Genomic DNA, 19,549 nt, shown 5'->3' on the forward strand with positions numbered 1-19,549 from the left:
GGGGGAGGGACTAGGTGATGAGGATGAGAGCGGGACTTGTTTTTCACTATTTTTTTTAACTGTGAACCTGGTCAAAAAGAGGCAATAAGAATAATAAACTCCGACCAAACATCTCCTGGGCACCAGTCCCTGCCAGGCCCTCCAATATGCCACACATTGGCCCTTTCATGCTGACTTCTCACCTCTTTTTGTCTGTGACAAGGGACCCAGCCAGCATAATCATCTCAGGCCGTGCTCTGGGGGACACTGGTCTCCTCTCCAGCTGTCAGCCCTTCTGTTATCAGGGAGGCTGTCATCATTTCTCACACAGAGCCCCGCCCAACAGCGCAGGGGCCCAAGGCAGTGGGAGGGCCCTGTCACAGCCTTGCCTCCCCTGGGTGGCTTGGAGATGCTGTGAAGACTTGACCTTTGACTTTTGATTTCCTCTAGGGACCCCCTGGAAAACAGGGACTCTATGGACCCCCGGGCCCAAAGGTGAGCGGACACAGGCTGGGTTTGAGAGAAGCTCACGAGTTGGTGAAGCCTGACTCCCAGCTGTGGCTTTAGCCGTGGAGGGGAGACACAGGAAGGCCAGTGGACAGGAAAACATCGTGGACGGAACTTGGAGCAACCTCATCTCTGAAAACTTCCAGGATGGGGCTGTTTCGAGGTTCTCAGCTATGGTTGGGGGAACGGAAATTCCAAATTCATTCACTCATTGATTTGATTGATTGAGTGAGTCATTCATTCATTCATTCATTCATTCATGCTGCAAGCATCTGCTTGATCTTGCTTCCATTCCTGGCCAGGTGCTCACTCAGTCCCGTCACACTTACTCCAGAGCATGGCAGGTTTTACTGAAAATTGGTCCCCGCACTGTGGGGTCAGAGGGAGAGAGCACCAGCTCAGCGTGGGAGTCAGGGAGGCTGCACAGGAAAACAGGAACATCCCCTGGGTTGGGGAGGGCACTGGGTAGAAAGGAGGGGAAGGGCATTCAGGCGGGGAGGACTCAGTGTGGCCACATCAGAGAATGATAACGGCTGAGGTCTGGAGGGAGGTGCAAGGGCAGGGAGATGAGGCTGCAGGAGAGGAGATCGGAACCACACCCTGAAGGGTCCCGAAAGCCTGGCCGCGGAATGAGGCCTTTATTCAGAGGGCAGCTGGGAACTGGCAGAAGGTTCAAGCAGGGAGCCGCACCATGAGGACCGTCTTCTAGAAGGACTGTCCTGGGGCAGTGAAGTGAGCAATCTGTCAGGTTGCTGTGGCCACAGTCCAGAGGCAGATGCCGGGGGCCTGGCTGAAGGATGGAGAGTGGGGCATCGTGAGGTAGACTTGGGACTACCTGGCAGTGCTGGACTGGGACTTCCTGTCCTTGCAGGGTGACCCCGGACCTTCCGGACAGAAGGGCCAGGCAGGAGAGAAGGGAAGAGCTGGCATGCCTGGTGGGCCCGGCAAGAGTGGCTCCATGGGGCCTGTGGGGCCACCGGGTCCTGCAGGAGAGAGAGGCCACCCTGGATCTCCAGGGCCTGTGGGGAGCCCCGGATTGCCCGGGGTGCCTGGCTCCATGGTAAGGAGAGGCTGGCAGCTGCGGACACTCTCTGGGCATTCAGGGTAGAGCATGGGCCATTTTAGAACCTCCGGCTGACATCCTGTAGGAAAGTGCATGACTCCCATACGAGTGGCTCTTAACTGTGTGTGGGAGGGTGGGGGGTTGGGACCCTCTCCCCAGAAAAATGCACTGATGCACACAATGTTTTGGACCATTTCAGGGGGGTTTAGTATGAAGTATCTGTGGGCGGCTCCTGGGACCTTTGCTTCCCCCCATTCCTTATTTCCATAAAATCTACCCCCAGGGAGCGAGCACCAAGCTTGGAAGTATAATTGAGGCAGGTTTCCTTCTCTTTTCTCAGGGAGACATGGTGAATTACGATGAAATCAAGCGATTCATCAGACAAGAGATCATTAAAATGTTTGATGGTAATTGGCAGCCGCTGGGTGGCAGTGGGTGCCGCTGGCCCTTCCAACCTGCTTCTCCGCCCTGCCCTGGCCTCCTCTTCCAAAAGCTCAATATCCTGCCCCCCACTCACCCCACCCCCCACTTACAGGGTTGTGTTCAGTGAGACTTCAGACGTTCCTTGTCACCTGCTCTGTTCAGAGATAACACAATTCCCTCCCGCCCTCCCCAAGCCCCCACTGGAGCAAAGGAGACAGACAAGAAAATTGACATCAGACGAGTCTGCCTGCAGGGAGCTCAGAATAGTGGGGCGAGCAGCAAGTGTAAGATGGCTGGGTGGCTTCATTCTAAGCCTTTGTTTCCTGTTCATTGGTTCGTCCAGCGCTGATATGCTAGGGACCCTGCCCTCCAGGGGCTGCGCATTGTGATCAGGGAGCAGACCTTGAATGCCAAGCAAGGAGCGGGCTTCAGTCTGAGGCCAGTGGTGAACCGATAAAAGGAGTTGGAAAAGAGACGTTGTCATGGGATCTGTGCTTCAGACGGAGCACAGTGGAAAGCAGTGTGGAGGCCCGGACACGGGAGACCAGAGACCAACCCCAGGCCCCTCACTCGGACGTCCCTCTGAAGAAAGGCGTCTCTGGACGCCATGCCCAGGGCCTGTCTGCAGCATCTGTGGCCACCCTGAGTCCCTGGGGCGCCCTGCGACCTGTCCCTGTCCTTTCTTACAGAGAGGATGGCTTACTACACCTCCAGGATTCAGTTCCCCATGGAGGTGGCGGCAGCTCCCGGCCGACCAGGGCCCCCAGGGAAGGATGGTGCTCCCGGCCGGCCAGGCTCTCCAGGGGCACCTGGGCTCCCCGGTCAAATCGGCAGAGAGGGACGGCAAGGCCTGCCAGGAATGAGAGGTAGAGCTGCCCTCTGGTCCCCAAGTGTACACGCGGTTCTCTGGGGCACACGTGAGCGCTGTATGAGGTCTGTTGGGAATGCATTCACCTGTATGTGAATATTTCTAATAATCTGACTGGGTGTGTCATTTTTCTGCTCAGGGATAGGACTTCTTATTTTATTTCTCTTGTCCCAGGATTGCCCGGTACCAAAGGTGAAAAGGGGGACATTGGTGTTGGCATCGCAGGAGAAAATGGTCTCCCGGGTCCCCCAGGTAGGAAAAGCCAGCCTTTCAGACCAGGAATCATGAGCATCTGAGCTCTCCTTTCTTCACGCTCCTTCTATAACAGAGCTGTGTGACCCCTCAGATAACTACAGGCCTATCCACCAACATTTGCCTCAAGTGACTGTGTGTAAGGCACTCTGCTAGGGCCTGTGTGTGGGGGAGTGAAGGGCCAGAGCCTGCCCTCAAGTCCTAAATTGGGCTAGCAGGACACAGAGGGAGCGAGTCAGATGCGGTGGGGCCAGGGAGTGCTAGCTCACGTCCTGCATGACCTTGACAGGGTCACGTCAGCCAGGCAGTGTAGCCTAAAAGAGAGTGACTGCAGCCTGACGACCTGGCACCGAGACCCAGCTTCCTCGCTTGCCACGTGTGCAACCTCTCTGCACCCGTGTCCGCATCCACAAGACGAGATAATAGTTCCTTTTGCACCGAACTGCTGTGAAGATTCGATGAATAATGCATGAACAGCACTCGGCCTTGGGCCTGATGCACGGAAGCTCTCAGTAAAACTAGCCAATAGTATTGTTGTTGTTAGATTAATGTGAGGGTCCGGTCGGGTCTCATGAGAACGTGTTATAACCTGAGACGCATTCATCAAATGTAAGGTGTTTCTGAGCACAGACATTCTTCCTTCCTGTAGCCTGGACCTCCTGATTTCCCTTTTCTGACTTCCCTCTCCAGGTCCTCAAGGTCCTCCAGGGTATGGCAAGATGGGTGCAACTGGACCGATGGGCCAACAAGGCATTCCCGGCATCCCCGGCCCGCCAGGGCCCATGGGCCAGCCGGGCAAGACCGGCCACTGTAACCCCTCGGACTGCTTTGGGGCCATGCCAATGGAGCAGCAGTACCCACCCATGAAAAGCATGAAGGGGCCTTTTGGCTGACATCACCGCCTCCGTTAGATGAAGGACCCCATGGGGAACAAATGGCTAAAACTTATAAGACTCTGATGGGTTGTGAATGTTCTGAGTTTTTAATTGCTATTGATATTTTTTTATCAATAAATAAAAAATAAAAACGATTTGTAGTCTCACTTCCAGTGGGGTTTCTCCGGTGCTGCAGCTGCTCTCCCCCTCCTCCTCCTCGGTCATTTGGTTCCAGAGTCAAAAAGGGCATTTCCCTCATCGTCGGTGGCCAACCCAGTGGAGTTGTGGGATGCTGCTGTCCACGGGGCCCCAGCTCAGCTCTCCTCTCCAGCTGCTTCTGAACCGCCTGTTGGTCCTCTGGACGTGTGTCCTGTCCCTCACAGCACACTTCTCAGAGTCAGAAAGGGGGCATCACTCGGCCTCTCCCTACTAGTGAGGCAAAAGCAGGATTGAAGACCCCGACCCCAGCTCAGAAAGGCCCCTCCTGAGTTGCTTTCCTAAAGAAAACAGTGTTTGGTACCTCACCTACCCTTTTCATTTCTTGAGTGTGACCCAAAGCTAAGGCAGGTTGCACCTTGGGAAATGCCACCCAATGCTGAAGGCTGTTCGTCTGCCTGGCAGCACCTCCAAGCACAGTTTCTTCTTGCTGCTCCAGTAATTCTGTGATTCGAAAGCCTGTGAAACAGGAGGGAAGATTGGCTCCAGCCCCTGGCCTAGGCAACCAGGGAATGCTTCCCTGGGAAATGAGGTGAAACCTCCTGCCTGTCCTGATGTATGGCCCTGTCACCAGCTCTCCTGGACTGCAGACGGCATCCTTGGTTAACCTAACATGTGATGCTTTCCCAGACAGCTTAGCCTAGGCCTTCAGAAACAGGCTGCGTCAGTATAAAGTGGTCATGGGCAGGCCACGATCAGATCTAAGCTTATGGTCCTCACAGTCTGCTGGGAGTCTGGTGATCTATTTCCTGTCTCCTCCATATGTAAAAAGGCTAGAGAGAAAAAGAAAAATAGCAAGTTGAATATTGTAGAAACACTAGAGGCCCGGTGCATGAATTCGTGCACTAATGGGATCCCTCTGGGTGGCCTGCGGGGATCAGCCGAAACCTGCAGTCCAACACCACCTGCAGCTCCTACCTGCTGCTCCCGCTCATCCCGGCCCCACTGTTCCTGCCACAGGCTCGCACCCAAAATCAATCCTGTTCAGAAGAGGCTCACACCACAGCAGTGCTTGCCAGCTGTGAGCCCTGCATTTGGCGCCCTCCTGAGAGGAGTGGCCTGTGGGATCAGGCTGAAACCAGCTTCCCAATATCCCTCCAGGGGTCCTGGATTGAGAGAGGGTGCAGGCCAGGCCGAGGGACCCCACCAGTGCATGATCAGGGCCAGGGAGCGAACGCAGGAGGGCTCCAGCGCATGTCTGGCCTGTCTTGCTCAGTTCCCCTAACTTACCAGAGTGTCTGCCCCCTGGTGGTCAGTGCACATCATAGCAAGCGGTTGAGCGGCCTTAGCACATCATTAGTATATTACGCTTTGATTGGTTGAAAGGATGACCTGTCACTGGACAACTGGACACTTAGCATATTAGGCTTTTATTATATAGCGTTCCATCTCAAGCTTCTCATTCTCTACTTTTCAGGCCTCTCATCCTGGATGGGCGGCCCTGTGAGAAAGCAACAGGGCACATCCGGAGGGACTTCCAAAGAATGTCTTGTTGCTGGCCCCAGCTTCCCAGAAGGTTTATCCAAGTTGGGTAAACTTCAAAAGGATCTCAGAGCAGGTTCAGAAATGTTCTGAGGGTCCAGATGCTGGTCCAAATTGGCTGAAGATTTCAAACTGGCTGTCAAATCTCTCCAGAGCTGGTGTTGCCAGCAGTTCTGAAAATTCCCTTCTCTGGTTGGACTCCAAATACCAGGAGATCAGCCTAGGGGTGGCTTTTCAGAACCGTTGCCCCATTCTTTTCCTGCCAGGAGCAGAGGAGTGCCATGACCAGGGGAATGAAATCTGGCCGACTCCTGAGCGTGCCTGACGTTTTTAGGTTTAGGAGGAGTCCATTCTTATTTTATCTCTCACCAGCAAGTCTCAGTCAACGCTGGTTCTAACATAAGCCATGAAAAAGCAAACGCATCACCCTTGCCTTGAAGTAGCAGCCAGTTTTGGACAGCGGAGGAGGACAGATGTGAAAGTGCTCCCATCGGAAGGCCAGCTTCGCCCTCAGCCCACACAGTGAAGTGCTGACTGATGACAAGGAGCACGTTGGCGCCACTAGAAAGAAAGAAAAAGAAGCAAGGGCCAGCTGTTGCATCAGGCAGGACGGCTTTGAAGACCAGAGGGGAAAGTGGCCGTGGGAAAACATCCAGCTCAGCCCCTTGGAGGGCCACCCGGGCATCGATGCTGACAGAATAAGGGATGCTTTCTCCACTTTGGTTCTTGAGTCAAATTCCATGACGGTTAGGTTTACGCTTTCATGATCTGAGTGCTCATCTCCCTGGAGTTTAAAATGGCTGTATTTTCTTGGACCATGAAGAACCAGATGGAAGGCGGAATTTATAGTGTCTTCTGTTACTGTGGTCAGCAAAAAAACAGTTCGTGGATTTTGCTTTCAAGTCCAGGAACCGGGTCAGCTGAAGAGAAAGGAAGGAGGGGCACAGGCCTTCCCAGCTTCAGAGGCAGCTTCCTCACATCCCCTCTGCTCGTCTGCCGTCTTCATGTCTTAGGCCCTAAATTAGGGTATTCTGGGCTTTTAAGGCAATGCACAGATCCTTCAGATTGGCAAGGTCTGACTTGATGAGTCCATTTCCTCTTTCTACTTCGTGCCAGGAACTGTCTGGGGATTCAGAGGCGGATATGGTTGCTGCCCCCGCAATGTCTATGGGGAGAGCAGACAGTTAAACAAGCAATTACAATGGAGTGGGATGCTGGGGCAGCACCAGGCACGAGGGGAGTGCGGAGCCGAGGGACCTAACTGTGTCTGGACAGAGAGGGATGTAGGCAGAGGGAACGGCACGTGCCGAGGTCCGGAGATGATGGAGGATGGGACGCTGAGTGGTGAGAGGCAGTGCAGTGTGTGGGTGGCGTGCGGACCGTGAGCAGGGAGGCCGTGGGAAGCAAGGGTTTTCCGTGAGCGTGTGTCGCGTCAGATTTGCCTAATGGGTTCACTGATGGCCGTGGGAAGGACGGACTGAGAAACCCTCTGCTCTGTGAGATGAAGAAAGGCTGCTGCATGTTTCCTCTGCAGAGGAAAATCCCCGAACACGCTGCCTTCTGGAACTGAAACCTCCCTCGTGGTCATATTTGCCCATCAACAGAGTCTATTTCAGTGATGGCGAACCTTTTGAGCTCGGCGTGCCAGCATTTTGAAAAACCCTAACTTAACTCTGGTGCTGTGTCACATACAGAAATTTTTTGATATTTGCCACCATAGTAAAACAAAGACTTCTATTTTTGATACTTATTTTATATATTTAAATGCCATTTAACAAAGAAAAATCAACCAAAAAAATGAGTTCGCGTGTCACCTCTGACACGCATGTTATAGGCTCGCCGTCACTGGTCTATTTAGACTCTTCACATCCGGCCTGTGAGCCTCTTGCCCGACTAGAGCTTTCGGTTGTTGTTCTGAATAGTTCACGGGGATGGAAAGTGTGCATTGATACATTCCGTTATAGAATTCCACAGTGAAAGGGGAGTGTGGCCAAACGGCCATGTCTGCTGTCCCCATGTGTCTGTTGGTTCTGTGGAAGGCTGCAAGTCACCCTCTGATCCACAGCATCCACTTGGAATCTAAATTTCGAACTGGCTCTCGTTGGAATAAAAAAGAATTCATTCCATAACCATTAGGCGAGTGTCAGGCTGCCTCCTCATGAGCAATCCTGGAGCTTGGCGCTGAGCCAGGATGCCTGTGGGGAAGGATGTCTCTCTCGGGGAGGGGGGCGGGGGAGACATTTTCCAGTGGACGGGCCTTCCAGCGCCAAGCTCTGCCTCACCTCTAACGGGTCAGCCGCCGGGCTTCCGTGAACTCGGGAAACTGCCCTGTGCTCTTAAACGGCTGGAATCCGTGTTGTTCGTTGGCTGAAGCTGAAACAACAACAGGAGCCTCCCCACCCACCTCCGCCTGCTTTAGGTAGTTGAGGTTCTGGAACTGAGCTGATGGTGTTTCAGTCTTGGAAGGTCCTGCTCTGCCTTCTATCCAGCCCTCTCCAAGATAAACACACCTGGGCCCGCTGCAGGTCCCAGAGGCGAGCCCTGGGCGTGGCTTTGGCTGGGTTCTGACAGTTCTAGAGATGACTTGGATGCCTTGCCCCCAAATGGCAGTCATCCAACAGGCCGTTCTCCTAAGGCCCTTTGCTGGGCAGAGGGAGCTGGGACGTGAAGTTCTCATGTGAGTTTAATCTTCAGCACCTAGACAGAGCTTGGCAAGTGGCGGGAGCTCAGTAGGTTGATACGTTTGTACAATAAAAATGAGTGCGTGTTGCATTATCCCCTTTTGCAGGCCACCTGTCACTCTTCTCTCTGCCACCAAATCTCCCTTGACCTTCAGCCCAGACCACAGGGCTTCTTCCTTTCCGAGATTCTGCCATTTGATTCCACATATTTTTTTTTTTAATTCAGGGGTGTGGGGGGATTTACAAAGGTAAAGTAGACAAGACCTACTAAACCAGTGGTTCTCAACCGTGGCTGCACATTGAGGACAAGGCCCAGAAATCAGGATTTTAAAAAGATTCCCAGGTGATTCTAATGTGCAGCCACGGTTGAGAACCACTGTACTAAACACTAAGAACTGAGCAGTTAAAAGATTGTGGACCTCGGTTCAAATCCTGGCTCCTCCATTTATCTTTTTTGGTAGTAGAGAAGTCACTTAGCCTCTCTCAGCCTCATTATAAATGGGTAACAGTATCTTCTCAAAGGATTATGGTGAAAATGAAACAACACATTGTACTTAGCACAATGCCTGGTACCTAGTAAGCATTCGATACAGAATAACAACTGCTAATATTTATTGAATTCATGCCAGGAACTGTTCAAAGCCCTGGGGATAGAGGAGGAATAAGGAAAGGACGACTTGGTGCTCTCCCTCCCTGGAGCACGCCCATGCCTTTCCCTCCCCTCGCCCTCTCCCTGCCCTCCCCACCCCCCTTCACTCTCCAGGCACATTATCATTAGCTTCCTCACTCCCAAGCTCCAATGGCCCCTCCTTTATGTCTATAACTTGTTTTCTAAGCCCCTTTCTTCTAGGAATTACTTCTTCTAACCTCTGTAATTTACTATATATATATATATATATATATACACACACACACACACACACACACATACATGTAAACTCTAAAGAGGACAATTCAAATAGTGACAAGTATTATGAAAAAGTGAGATATAATGCTGTGCTAGATGATAACAATGAGGGGGGCAGGCAGAGCTACTTTAGATGTGGTGTCAAGGAATGCGCCCCCCCCCTCCCCAAGGAGGTGATCTCTGAACTGAGACCTGGATGGCAAGGAGCCAGCCAGTGAAGAGCCAAGGGAAGAGCATTCCAGACGGAGAAGAGCTAATCCGAAACTCAGGAGGTGGGAATGATGTGGGCATGTTCCAGGGATGGAGACCAGGACGGCACGGCTGGAGTGAACTAGGACAGCAGTGGCAGGAAGTGACGCTGGAGATGCAGGCAGGGTCTTGGTTATAGAAGGCCATGAAGGTCATAAGGATGTGTTTAAATGTTATCATAAGAGTTACAGGAAGCCTCTGGGGGAGTTTAATCCAAGGAATAACATTATCTGATTTACATTTAAGACAATTACTCGGGCTGCTCTATGAAGAATAGAGTGTGGAGTAAAGAGTGAAAGCAGGGACTTTGGTCAGGAGGCTATTGTAATCATCCAGCCAGAGATGATGGAATCTTGGATTGGAGTGATAGTGCAAACAAGGAGAAAAGAGGAGATGTGGGTTTATTTTTGAACTCAAGCAAATGGAGATGGGGTAGTGTGTGGAGAAGCAGAGGCCCCACAAGAATGCTCCTAGGTTTTTTGGCCTGAGAGAAGGGATGGATTTTCTTAGATGGAGAGTAATGGGTTTTAAGAAAAATATCAGAGAGAACTCCCATAAGGCAGGCTGGGATACAGCACAGTGACAGTACCACATGCAAAGAGAGGCAGGCAAGAGAGTGGCTAACGCTGACGCTGGAGGGAATGTGAGAGAGAGTGCGCTCTGAAGTGCTGGCAATGGGGGGAATGTTGTTCTGGCAAAAGGAATGGTTTGAACCTAAGTCTGGACAAAGGCAGGTGCAATAACTCATTTTTCAAATCTCTACATATTTATTTCTGGCAGCGGAGGAAACTGAGATTCAGAGAGGTTAAGTAACTTTCCCAGTGGTCGTACAGTTAGAAAGTGGTAAAATCAAGATTCTCACTCCAGGCAAGAGTGCTAAATGGTGAAACTGAACATAGTACAAGAATGAAAGAAAGACGAGGGCTGTGAAACATAAGATAGGAAAGGTGAGGTTGGCCAAACTGTGAAGGAATGAAGAGGTTACGGCTTATGCTGGTGTAGCTCAGCAGCAGGGAACGTCTGGCCCAAGGGCTGCATAAGGCCTGAGAAATCATTTGGTCTTGCCCTGCCAAGGCATTAGGGGTGAGTTAATTACGTGTTTGACCAAATATAGCAGGCCAATTTTTAAGTTGATAATTTTGTATGGCCCACAAATTATATTAGTATCCAACTGGCCCCTGGCAGAAAAAAAAGTTCCCCACCCCTGGGATGAAGAGGAGCCACTGTAGGCTGTCCAGTGGGCAAGCAACATAATCAGCACTGTGATTTTAGAAAGTGCCTGGCTAGATAGATGGGCTGGAATGGATAACATCTGATAATATATTCATGTGTTTATTGTTTTAAAAATATAGTGTCAGGCCGGAACCGGTTTGGCTCAGTGGATAGAGCGTCGGCCTGCAGACTGAAAGGTCCCAGGTTCGATTCCGGTCAAGGGCATGTACCTGGGTTGCGGGCACATCCCCAGCAGGAGATGTGCAGGAGGCAGCTGATCGATGTTTCTCTCTCATCGATGTTTCTAACTCTCTATCTCTCTCCCTTCCTCTCTGTAAAAAATCAATAAAATATATTTAAAAAAAAATATATATAGTGTCAGGTACTGTGTTAGGTACTGGGGATATAATGAGAAGCAAACCCAGACACAATCTGTGCCCACATGGAAGAATTTAACAAATTAATCAGATAAGTGTGCTAAGAAGTGTAGAGCCTGAACCACCAAGTGGTAAGTAAGTACAGGACTATAAAGTCACTTTGTAACCAGGATTTGACCTGCTTTAGGGACCAGTTAAAACTTCCCTGCTGAGAATTAGGTATCCATTTGTGAACTCTGTTAAAAAAAAAAAAAAAAAGAAGACACCTACTAAGATAAGGGCTCCCGGAGGCTAACTGGACTCATTTTAAAAAGCAGAGCCTAGTAGCCATTTCTGCACAGGAGCCTCTTATGCAAACTGCACTTCAGAGAGAGGCCTGCACTGAACTGCCTGCCTGTACTGCATTTCTGCCATCCCAAGGTCATACAGGTAGAAAGCCAGCCCTCATAAAGGTTTCCTAGAATCCTATTTCAACCAAAAGGATTGAGGGTTTCCCCCTCCAACCAGAGCTGTGTGGCTCCCTGAATCAGAGTAACTCTATTCTGATGAAACGGGACAGTGCCTTTTAGACCAATCAAACGTGAAAATTTGGAGCCCTCATTTGCATGAGGATGGACCAATCAGGAACCAGGAGCAGGGAATTCTGTCTATACAAGCCGGCTCCCCTCTGGCTCTAAGAGCTCAGTTTCACCCCTCAGAAATGAAGAGTGTGAATGTTTCCCTGGCTGAGCTAGAATACCCACTACTAGACTGAGTAGATTGGGGTGACTGGAGTCAAGGAGCAGAACAGAGCCTTCTAGCCAGAGGAGGGCCTAGCCCAGGACTGTTCTACAGCTCTACAGTTTTCACAGCCATGCTGCATTGCAGCTCAGCTGTTTCGCACTGAATAAACTTTCCTTCTTCACTGCACCCCAAACTGGGATTCTTGTTGGTGTTGAATTGGAGCCAATGGTCATCTGTTGACACACTGACCCCAGTTCTAGGCCATACTCTGCCCCTAACTCACTGCCTCTTCGGACCTGTTTCCCCACTTATGAAAGAAGAGACTATTCATCTAATTTTCCTCTCCCATTTTTGGGGATTTTCCTTTCCACAAAGACCACACACCCCACTCCAATGCTACTAATTGACTCGTGGCGTGTTGACATTAGAGCGAAGTACTGCGGTCATTGCCTTTATCCTTCCCAAGTGGCCTCTGTTCCTTGTTGTCATGGTAACCGCCAAACCACACCTCGGGCGGAAACTTGGAGTGACACAGGAACTAGTTACTGTGATGTCTCCAGTTTGCCAGGTTAAAACATGGCCGCCGCCGCAACACCTAACTTAACCTTCTCACTAAATACCCCGGTCTGACTAACCTGGAGCCTACTCTACCGCAGGAAAGAGAGGAACAACGCCACAACAGCGAGCGAACAACGTTCCGGAAACCCCCATCCGACCTTTAACTCCTCCCGCTCTCTGGGAGGCATCCGACCACCGCCCAATGGCGTCACTTCCGTCGACCTCTGCGCCCAAGATGGACAGGCGCACCATCCAATCAAAAGTGTGGGTATGTTCCCAGGGAGTGGTTTGACACCGGAAGTCCGACCCCTCTCCGACTGGTTACGTCGGAATCGACATGGCGGGCTATCCCTACGGGCAGGTGAGTTTGTGAGGGGCGAACGAATCCAGGCGGGGGCCCCAAACCCCAGCTGTGCTTTCTCTCCTGTTTCTCCGTGCCCTTCCTATGCTGAGGTTGACTTTAGCGAGGTCTCGCGTGGATGAGAAGGGAAAAGCGATGGTCGGTTGCGCCGGTCTCACGTTACGCAGAACTGCACGTCGCGCTCGCGAGGCTTTGGGGATCTGGGACCCCCCCGCCCAGACTCAGGCTGGGCTTGGCCCGGGCCGCGCGCTTTCCCGGAGCTCCCGCAGGGTGCCGGGCGGGGTCGTGGACGCCAGCACCGCGTTTAGAGCACTGGTCCGTCGGTGTCATTTGAGGCGTCGGATAAAAGCACACCCCGGACGTATTGCATCCGAATAATCAGGAGAATCTTTGGTTTTGGTTGACTCCACACGTGAGCTTGTTTGACTGCTTGGTACTTGGTCCAACGCCTCCGTTTCAGACCCGGGAAAAATGAAACGCAGAGAAGACACACACTTCCCCGAAGTCGCCAGGCAGTGAGGCAGCGGACCCGGGAGCTGCCAGCCCTTCTTGATCCAGCCACGAGCACCCGGCCAGGCGAGGCTGTGGCCGCAGCCCTTGGTTGGTTGGGAGAAGGGCTGACAGAGGGGGTACAGGTGGGAGGCAGGAAGGTTCCCCCGAGCGCGGTGTTGTGCCTGCTGGAGCCGAAGCTTCCTACTCGGTAAAATAGGGCCAAGCAACAGGCTCTCCCCGATACTGGTAGAGCCATTCTGAAGAGGAACGAAGGGATGCTTGTAAGCCATTTGGCACCACCAAGAGTGTAACGGGTGTTACCTTTTCGTGTTTTGATTTTTACTAGACTCCTCGAAGGCCAGTGGTGGGAGGGCCCTCAAAATAGTCCCTTCATTTTAAAAGGAGAAAACAGCCCGGAGAGGGCTCCTGAGTTACCCAAGATCACACTCATTTAGGAGATAAAACCCATGCAGGAAAAAAATGGTTAACCGAGGTCATACGGGGTATTACAGAGTGCTCAGTGGGGTCCAGTTAACATGCCAAAAGATGGGACAAGAACCCGCCGAGGGAGTGCAGCCCGTGCAGTTTTTGCACACGCTATGTGGATCTCCGTTCTCTCAGTCATGACGACTGGGGAGGCATACTAGCAGGGAGTCTCATCCCGTTTATAGCCGAGGAACCAGCCCAAAGAGGTTAAGCGGCTTGTCCAAGGTCATACATAGCAAGCAAGCGAGGGGATGAGGCCGGGGCTAGAACTTAAACTCCTTTCATTGCATACGTAGCCGATGTAGGAAAGCGAGGGGCCAGCATGGGCCGCAGTCAGGAGGAAGTACTATAACCTAGCAGTGTTTCCCAAGCTCCATTCTATCTTCTGAGTCTTGTGAAATGTTCATCGGTATTGCTAATGGAGGAAGATTCTGCGGTTAAATAAGTGCACAGAATACTCTGTTAAATGGAGCTGAGCAGTTTCACCACAGGGCATCTCAGTATTTCTTAAGTTGACTTAACCATGGGGACACCCCCCCCCTTTTTTATGTGTAGTTTTTTTTTTTTTTTAATACTAGTATTCTGAGAAACCTGGTTTGGGTAAACATTGTCATGGTGCATTGTTTTTCAGTGGATGGTCTGCATCAGAATCACCTGGCAGCTTGTTAAAAAAAGCACACTTTGGGTTCCGCCATAGACCTGTTGTGCAATTAGGAAGTGCCTTACGTTTTAATAAGCTTTTGGAGGTCATTTGTATGCATCCTAGAGGAAGTGACATAGAATTTAAGAGCCTGAACTTCCAGGTTGGACAGAACGATGCTAGAATTCTAATTCTACTACTTAATAGTTATATGCCCTTGGACAAATTTATCTAAGGGCTTGGAGCCTCCGTTTCCTACTTGTAAAAAGAGAGGACTAATACTTCATAGGACTGAAATGAGGATGAAGTATGATAAAACCTACAGGAAGCTTGGCACATTGCTAACACGTAGTGTGTGCCCGCACATGGTGGCATAGTTCTTGCTGCTGCGATTGTTGTTAATCATGTCATGCTGCCTGGGCCTATGCTCAGTGAAATATTGAAAAGGAGTACAGAGAAACATGCCTGGAATAGAAGAAGAAGTGCTTTTGTTTCCCCGTCATACCCTTGTCTACCTCTTCAGCTCCTGGTCCATGGTGTCCCAGGAAAGGAAATGGGTTGTTTTAAAGCATCCAAAAGCATAGTGCCACTTCCCCCCCACCTGGTACATAGACCTGGAGGATTCCAGCTTATTATTAGGAGTCAAAACTAATTTTCCACTTCCTCTAGCCCAGGGTCCTCAAGCATGACTATGTATTCGAGTAGTAAAACTCAAGTACCCTTTGGACCTGTGGAAGAGCCAGCCTGATGGGTTTCAGTGCTTAGAGCTTGGTCTCTGAGGCCAGAGAGATTTGGCTTCAAATCCTTGCTCTGCCTGTTGCTTGCAGAAAGGTCCTGGAAAAGTGTGAGGCTTGGTTCCCCTTCTTTAAAAGGGGGGTTGTACTGAGCTAATCCATGTAAAGTGCCTGATACGGTGTTTTAGTATAGTAATTACTCCGCGTGGAAAAGGGATACAGATATATGAATTGTACAGACAGTGTACTGAGTATTAAATGGGAGTAAGTGTAAGGTATAGGACAGCACAGCTGGGATACCTAAACGCGGTCTCCAGGGGAGGACGTTTCCTAAAGGAGGTGGCATTTAAGCCCCACATGGAATCTCCAGTAGGAGTTAGCTGGATGCAGACATGCATGGTATTCCAGTAGAGGGAATATATGCTCCAAGGCCAGGAAGCAAGTGAGAGCCCAGTATTTTGGAGGAATTTAAGGAGATTAGTCCATGTGCTGTGAAGAGGGAGAAAGGGGTAAGAAATGAAATGAGAAAGGTAAGCAAGGGTCAGATACCTTTTTGAGGAGTGTGGACTTGGTCCTAAGAGTCATGAGGGAACTGCTGAAGCGTTTTCTCCCATTTGTGCTTTGGAGCCATTACCATGGAGCACTGTGGGAATGGGTTGAAGCAGGAGGGACGGGAGGCAGGGAGACCAGTTTCAAAGCTATGGAACTAATCTAGGTTGGAGAAAACAGTGACCTGGTGAAAATGGTTTGAGAAGCATTTGGGAAGTAGAGTTGAGGAAACTTGGTGTCGGAGGGGAGGAAAGAGGAGGGGCCCAGGAAGGCACTAGGGTCTCCCACTCACTGAGATGGGAACACAGAGGAATAGATTTGGAGGGAAGGTCCAGGAGGTTGTTGGATACCTAGGTCTGCAGCTCAGGTGAAATGAAGCTGGAGGGAAAGGTGGAACATTTGGAGTGTCAGCTCAGACATGGTAATTGAAATCTTGGGACACTTCCTGGCTCACTGTTTATTGGCTGCAGATTTCTGGACTTTAATATTTTAGGAGGCTCTGCTGGTGAATGTCTGAGCCACTCCTGTCTCAGGATTGTTTAACCCAAGCATGTCAAACTCTCTGCCCGCGGGCCGCATGCGGCCCACAACAAATATTTTTGTGGCCCGGCCAATATAATGGTATGTAAGAAACATTTTAATAGAAGTTTTGTAACTTAATTTTTACAATATCCTGTTATACATAATTATTAATAATGAACTACAATGTTTGCTAATGACAGATTACTATAATCGTGTTGCATTCATTTCCCTTACGCACAGGCTCACCATTTCTCTCCACGGATACTAGCAGTGAATATTTTAGCAGAAGATTGACATGTCATTAATCTTGTACTGAGTTGTTGGTTGTGTGCAACAGGAAATATTTTGCTTTTGGAGAACAAGAAAAATAGGTTTATTTGCTTATTAATTTGTGCAGTTATTCAGTGTCTGGTAAGTTAATATTCAAGAAAAAATATTAATTTTTACTAAAATATTCTATTATTTTATGTTAATGATTACTCACTTATTTCAGCCTTTTGTATTCAGCGTATCTCTATCGAAATAAACCTACATTTCTATGGAAATTGAAGCTTTTTTTTGTGGCCCACATAAACTTAAACCTTGTTTATTTGGCCTATGTTAGCCTTTGAGTTTGATATGCTTGGCTTAACCCCTTAGAATAGGCTCTAGCCTCCTCCAGCAGGCACTTGAGAGACAGCTCTGGAGAACAGACTTGCCTTGGCAGTGCAGCCTACTCTCTTCCCCATCAGGACTCAGCATGGATCAACCTTTGACCCTTCCAAGCTTCACAAGAATCTTGGATGTAGAAGCATGCGCCTTCAGAGCCAAAAGGAAATAGAAGACTTTCTGAGTGGATTATTTGGGGTGTGAGCTCCCACCACTTGCAGGAATACAGACAGATTCCAAGATTCCAAGATTGACTGAAAGGTTGGGAGAAGTTACAATACTGTGGCTCTCAAATTAGGTCTAGGAACTGGGGTGCAAAAAGAATAAGATTCTTCTGCATCTCTCTGATTCCTGCACTCGAAACCTCTGAAAGAGCACTAATCCAACCCTTCCCCCAACACCCCCCTTCTACAGTAGAAATCCATCATATTTGACAGATGCATTTAGGACAGTCCCTGGCATCGGCACATGGTAGATGCCCACACATTGAAGAGAGTAGTGTAGTGGAGTCATGCAGATCCTGATTAGAATCCCAAATCACCTGTTTTAGCTGCAGCATCACAGGCACAGTATTAAACTCTCTGCACTTTAATTTTCTCATCTGTAAAATGGAGATAATGCTGCTTTCTTAGGGGACAAAACTACTCTTACAGGACTGAGGATCAGTGAGAGCCAATTGAACTGGAAGCATTTAGCGGAGCCTCAATAAAATGTTAATTGCCCCTCTCCCACCCATTTCTGTGATGCTTTGGAAACCATGGTTACTGAACTGTCTCCTGTCCGCCCCCCACCTTTCACGATCTTGTGTTTATCAGCATGAAATGCTCTCGGGAAAACTCTTAAAAAGGTTGACGGTATGGAGTAGTATAAAAGAACCTGGAGTCAGGGACTCTGGTTTTCATTTCTGATTCAGACCTTTACTGACAACTTGATGACCCTGGGAACCTCTTTTCCAGCCTGGATTCTGCCTCAGTTGGTGGCGCCACTTCATATTTTAGTGCAGCTAGAAATCTGTGTCATTCCAAGCATTTTCCTTTCCTCTCTCCTCCCTCCAGCTCTTCCCTAAACTAATTAGTTACCAAGTCATGTCTAGTCTGTCTCTGAAATAGCTTCAGAATTCATCCTGTGCTCTCAGTCTCCAAGCCTGCTATCTGGCTCAAGCCCTGCCAGCCTGGGGCTTAGCCTACTGCCTCCCCCTCTCTTAGCTACTGCCTTCCCCGCTAGCTTCCTCCACACCGCCGCTGGTTAATTCTCTAAACAAGGCTCTGATCTTGTGCCTTCCCACTGGAAACCCTTCTATGGTGCTCTGTTTCCTCCAGCATAAAGCCCAAACTCTTCAGGGTGGCAGTCATTTGTTTAGATTGTTATGGGGGCTTGCAGGTGCCAGGCACTGTGCTGGATCCTGAGGTACCGTGATGAATGAGTTCCACTGTCTGCCCCTGGGGAGCTCCCTGTTGCATGGAGGAGACAGAAACAAAAAATACTCTTAAGATACCAATAACTCATCAGCTAACTGAAGTGCTGCAGGAGAGGTGTATAAAGAGCCTACCTCTCAGTCCTTGCCTCTGCCCCCTGCTTTTTAGCCTATTCCTTGACCACTCCATGCTTGCTCATAGATCTGTACCTGTGCCTCTGTCCCTCTTCTCCCTTCTGTGTGGAATGTTCTTTTCTGCCTTCCTTTTGGAGAAGGCCTATGCATTCTTCACTGCCAGCTTCAATATTACACCTGCCTCCTCCAGGAAGACTTCCTTGACCCACTTCATGAATTTTTCATCTTATTGCCCATTTATCATTTGACAAACAGAACAAAATTCCTCAGCTCATGCCTCCTTGGTAGTGTTTAAGTAGGTTTTTCTGGTGGTATTGATCAGACTATCATAATTATCTGTGGGCTCCTTGAGGACAGACCCTATATAGTTTTGTGCCCCCAGGCCTAGCATCATGTCATCACTCTGTAAATGCTTGCTAAATGAAGTCTTTCAACAGTTGTGCACCTGAGTTTCTTCATCTAAAAATGAGCCTACTAGTTTCTTCCTTCTTTCTGTTAGAGGATTTGCCGAAGACCACCACATAGCAGCATTGGCATGAAAGTGCAACAAGGAATTTGGAAGCCCATAAACCTTGGGTGTCAGCAGGGCTGATGCCAGCACAGATTGCTCTTGCTGAAATTGCGGTGTCTGGAAGCATTCCCTGACCTGATAATCTTTGAGTAAAATGTTTATTGGCCTCTACCGACCTTCGATACTATCTGCTTACTATGTGCTCTGCCTACATGCTTTACTAAAAGCAATTGTATGACCAAGCTGAATAAAAACAGTCAAGACTAGGACTCGTCGTTCCTCTCCCAAAAGAAGTTCCACCTGGCCCCCATGCTTAAAACTTATTTCTTGAATAGTGACTTCATTGTGCATTGGCCCTCCTGCAGTCCCTCCTAAACCCACTGTGCAGGTCATGGCAAGTGGCGCCTGAACAGGTACTTGAGAAGGTTCGCCTGAGGGGAGCGAAGTGAAGTGGAAGTTAACTGAACGCACAAGCCTGTGCCAGCTGTGGAGTCGCAACCGTAAGTGAACGGGGGCTTTTCTGAAATTAGCCAGGCCATTCTGGGGCAGAATTCGAGTAAAGGGGAAAAACATTATTGTAGACTGTTGGCTTGCATGCTCAAGGAAAAGGGAATTAAGGTGTCAGAAGGTACTCTATTAGTTTTTGCATATCATCATAGAACATAATCCCTGGTTTCCTGATGAG

General features: G+C 49.7%; 2 protein-coding genes across 3 annotated transcripts in view; both read left to right on the forward strand.

Moving 5' to 3' along the window:
- The window catches only part of COL16A1 (collagen type XVI alpha 1), a 59,944-nt gene extending 55,820 nt beyond the window's left edge, over positions 1 to 4,124 (forward strand). The window contains exons 67-72 of the mRNA XM_015572783.1: positions 430 to 474; positions 1,358 to 1,546; positions 1,890 to 1,956; positions 2,662 to 2,838; positions 3,015 to 3,092; positions 3,783 to 4,124. Of these exons, the coding sequence (XP_015428269.1) occupies positions 430 to 474; positions 1,358 to 1,546; positions 1,890 to 1,956; positions 2,662 to 2,838; positions 3,015 to 3,092; positions 3,783 to 3,985 (759 nt within the window). The 3' untranslated portion in view covers positions 3,986 to 4,124. The remainder of the gene's footprint in view (positions 1 to 429; positions 475 to 1,357; positions 1,547 to 1,889; positions 1,957 to 2,661; positions 2,839 to 3,014; positions 3,093 to 3,782) is intronic.
- Positions 4,125 to 12,649: 8,525 nt separating this feature from the next.
- PEF1 (penta-EF-hand domain containing 1) overlaps positions 12,650 to 19,549 on the forward strand; it is a 25,390-nt gene continuing 18,490 nt past the window's right edge. Inside the window, exons 1-2 of one of the 2 annotated variants that reach the window (XM_006777397.2) lie at positions 12,675 to 12,733; positions 19,253 to 19,364. Coding sequence is in view for 1 of the 2 variants with exons in the window: in XM_006777398.2 (XP_006777461.1) it covers positions 12,710 to 12,733 (24 nt within the window). In the remaining variant the exon portion in view is untranslated. Of the gene's footprint in view, positions 12,734 to 19,252; positions 19,365 to 19,549 lie in introns of both variants that reach the window. The other variant, XM_006777398.2, reaches the window with a different exon arrangement.

The sequence above is a fragment of the Myotis davidii genome, unplaced genomic scaffold, assembly GCF_000327345.1.
Source record: "Myotis davidii unplaced genomic scaffold, ASM32734v1 scaffold88, whole genome shotgun sequence".
NCBI classification, from domain to species: domain Eukaryota; kingdom Metazoa; phylum Chordata; class Mammalia; order Chiroptera; family Vespertilionidae; genus Myotis; species Myotis davidii.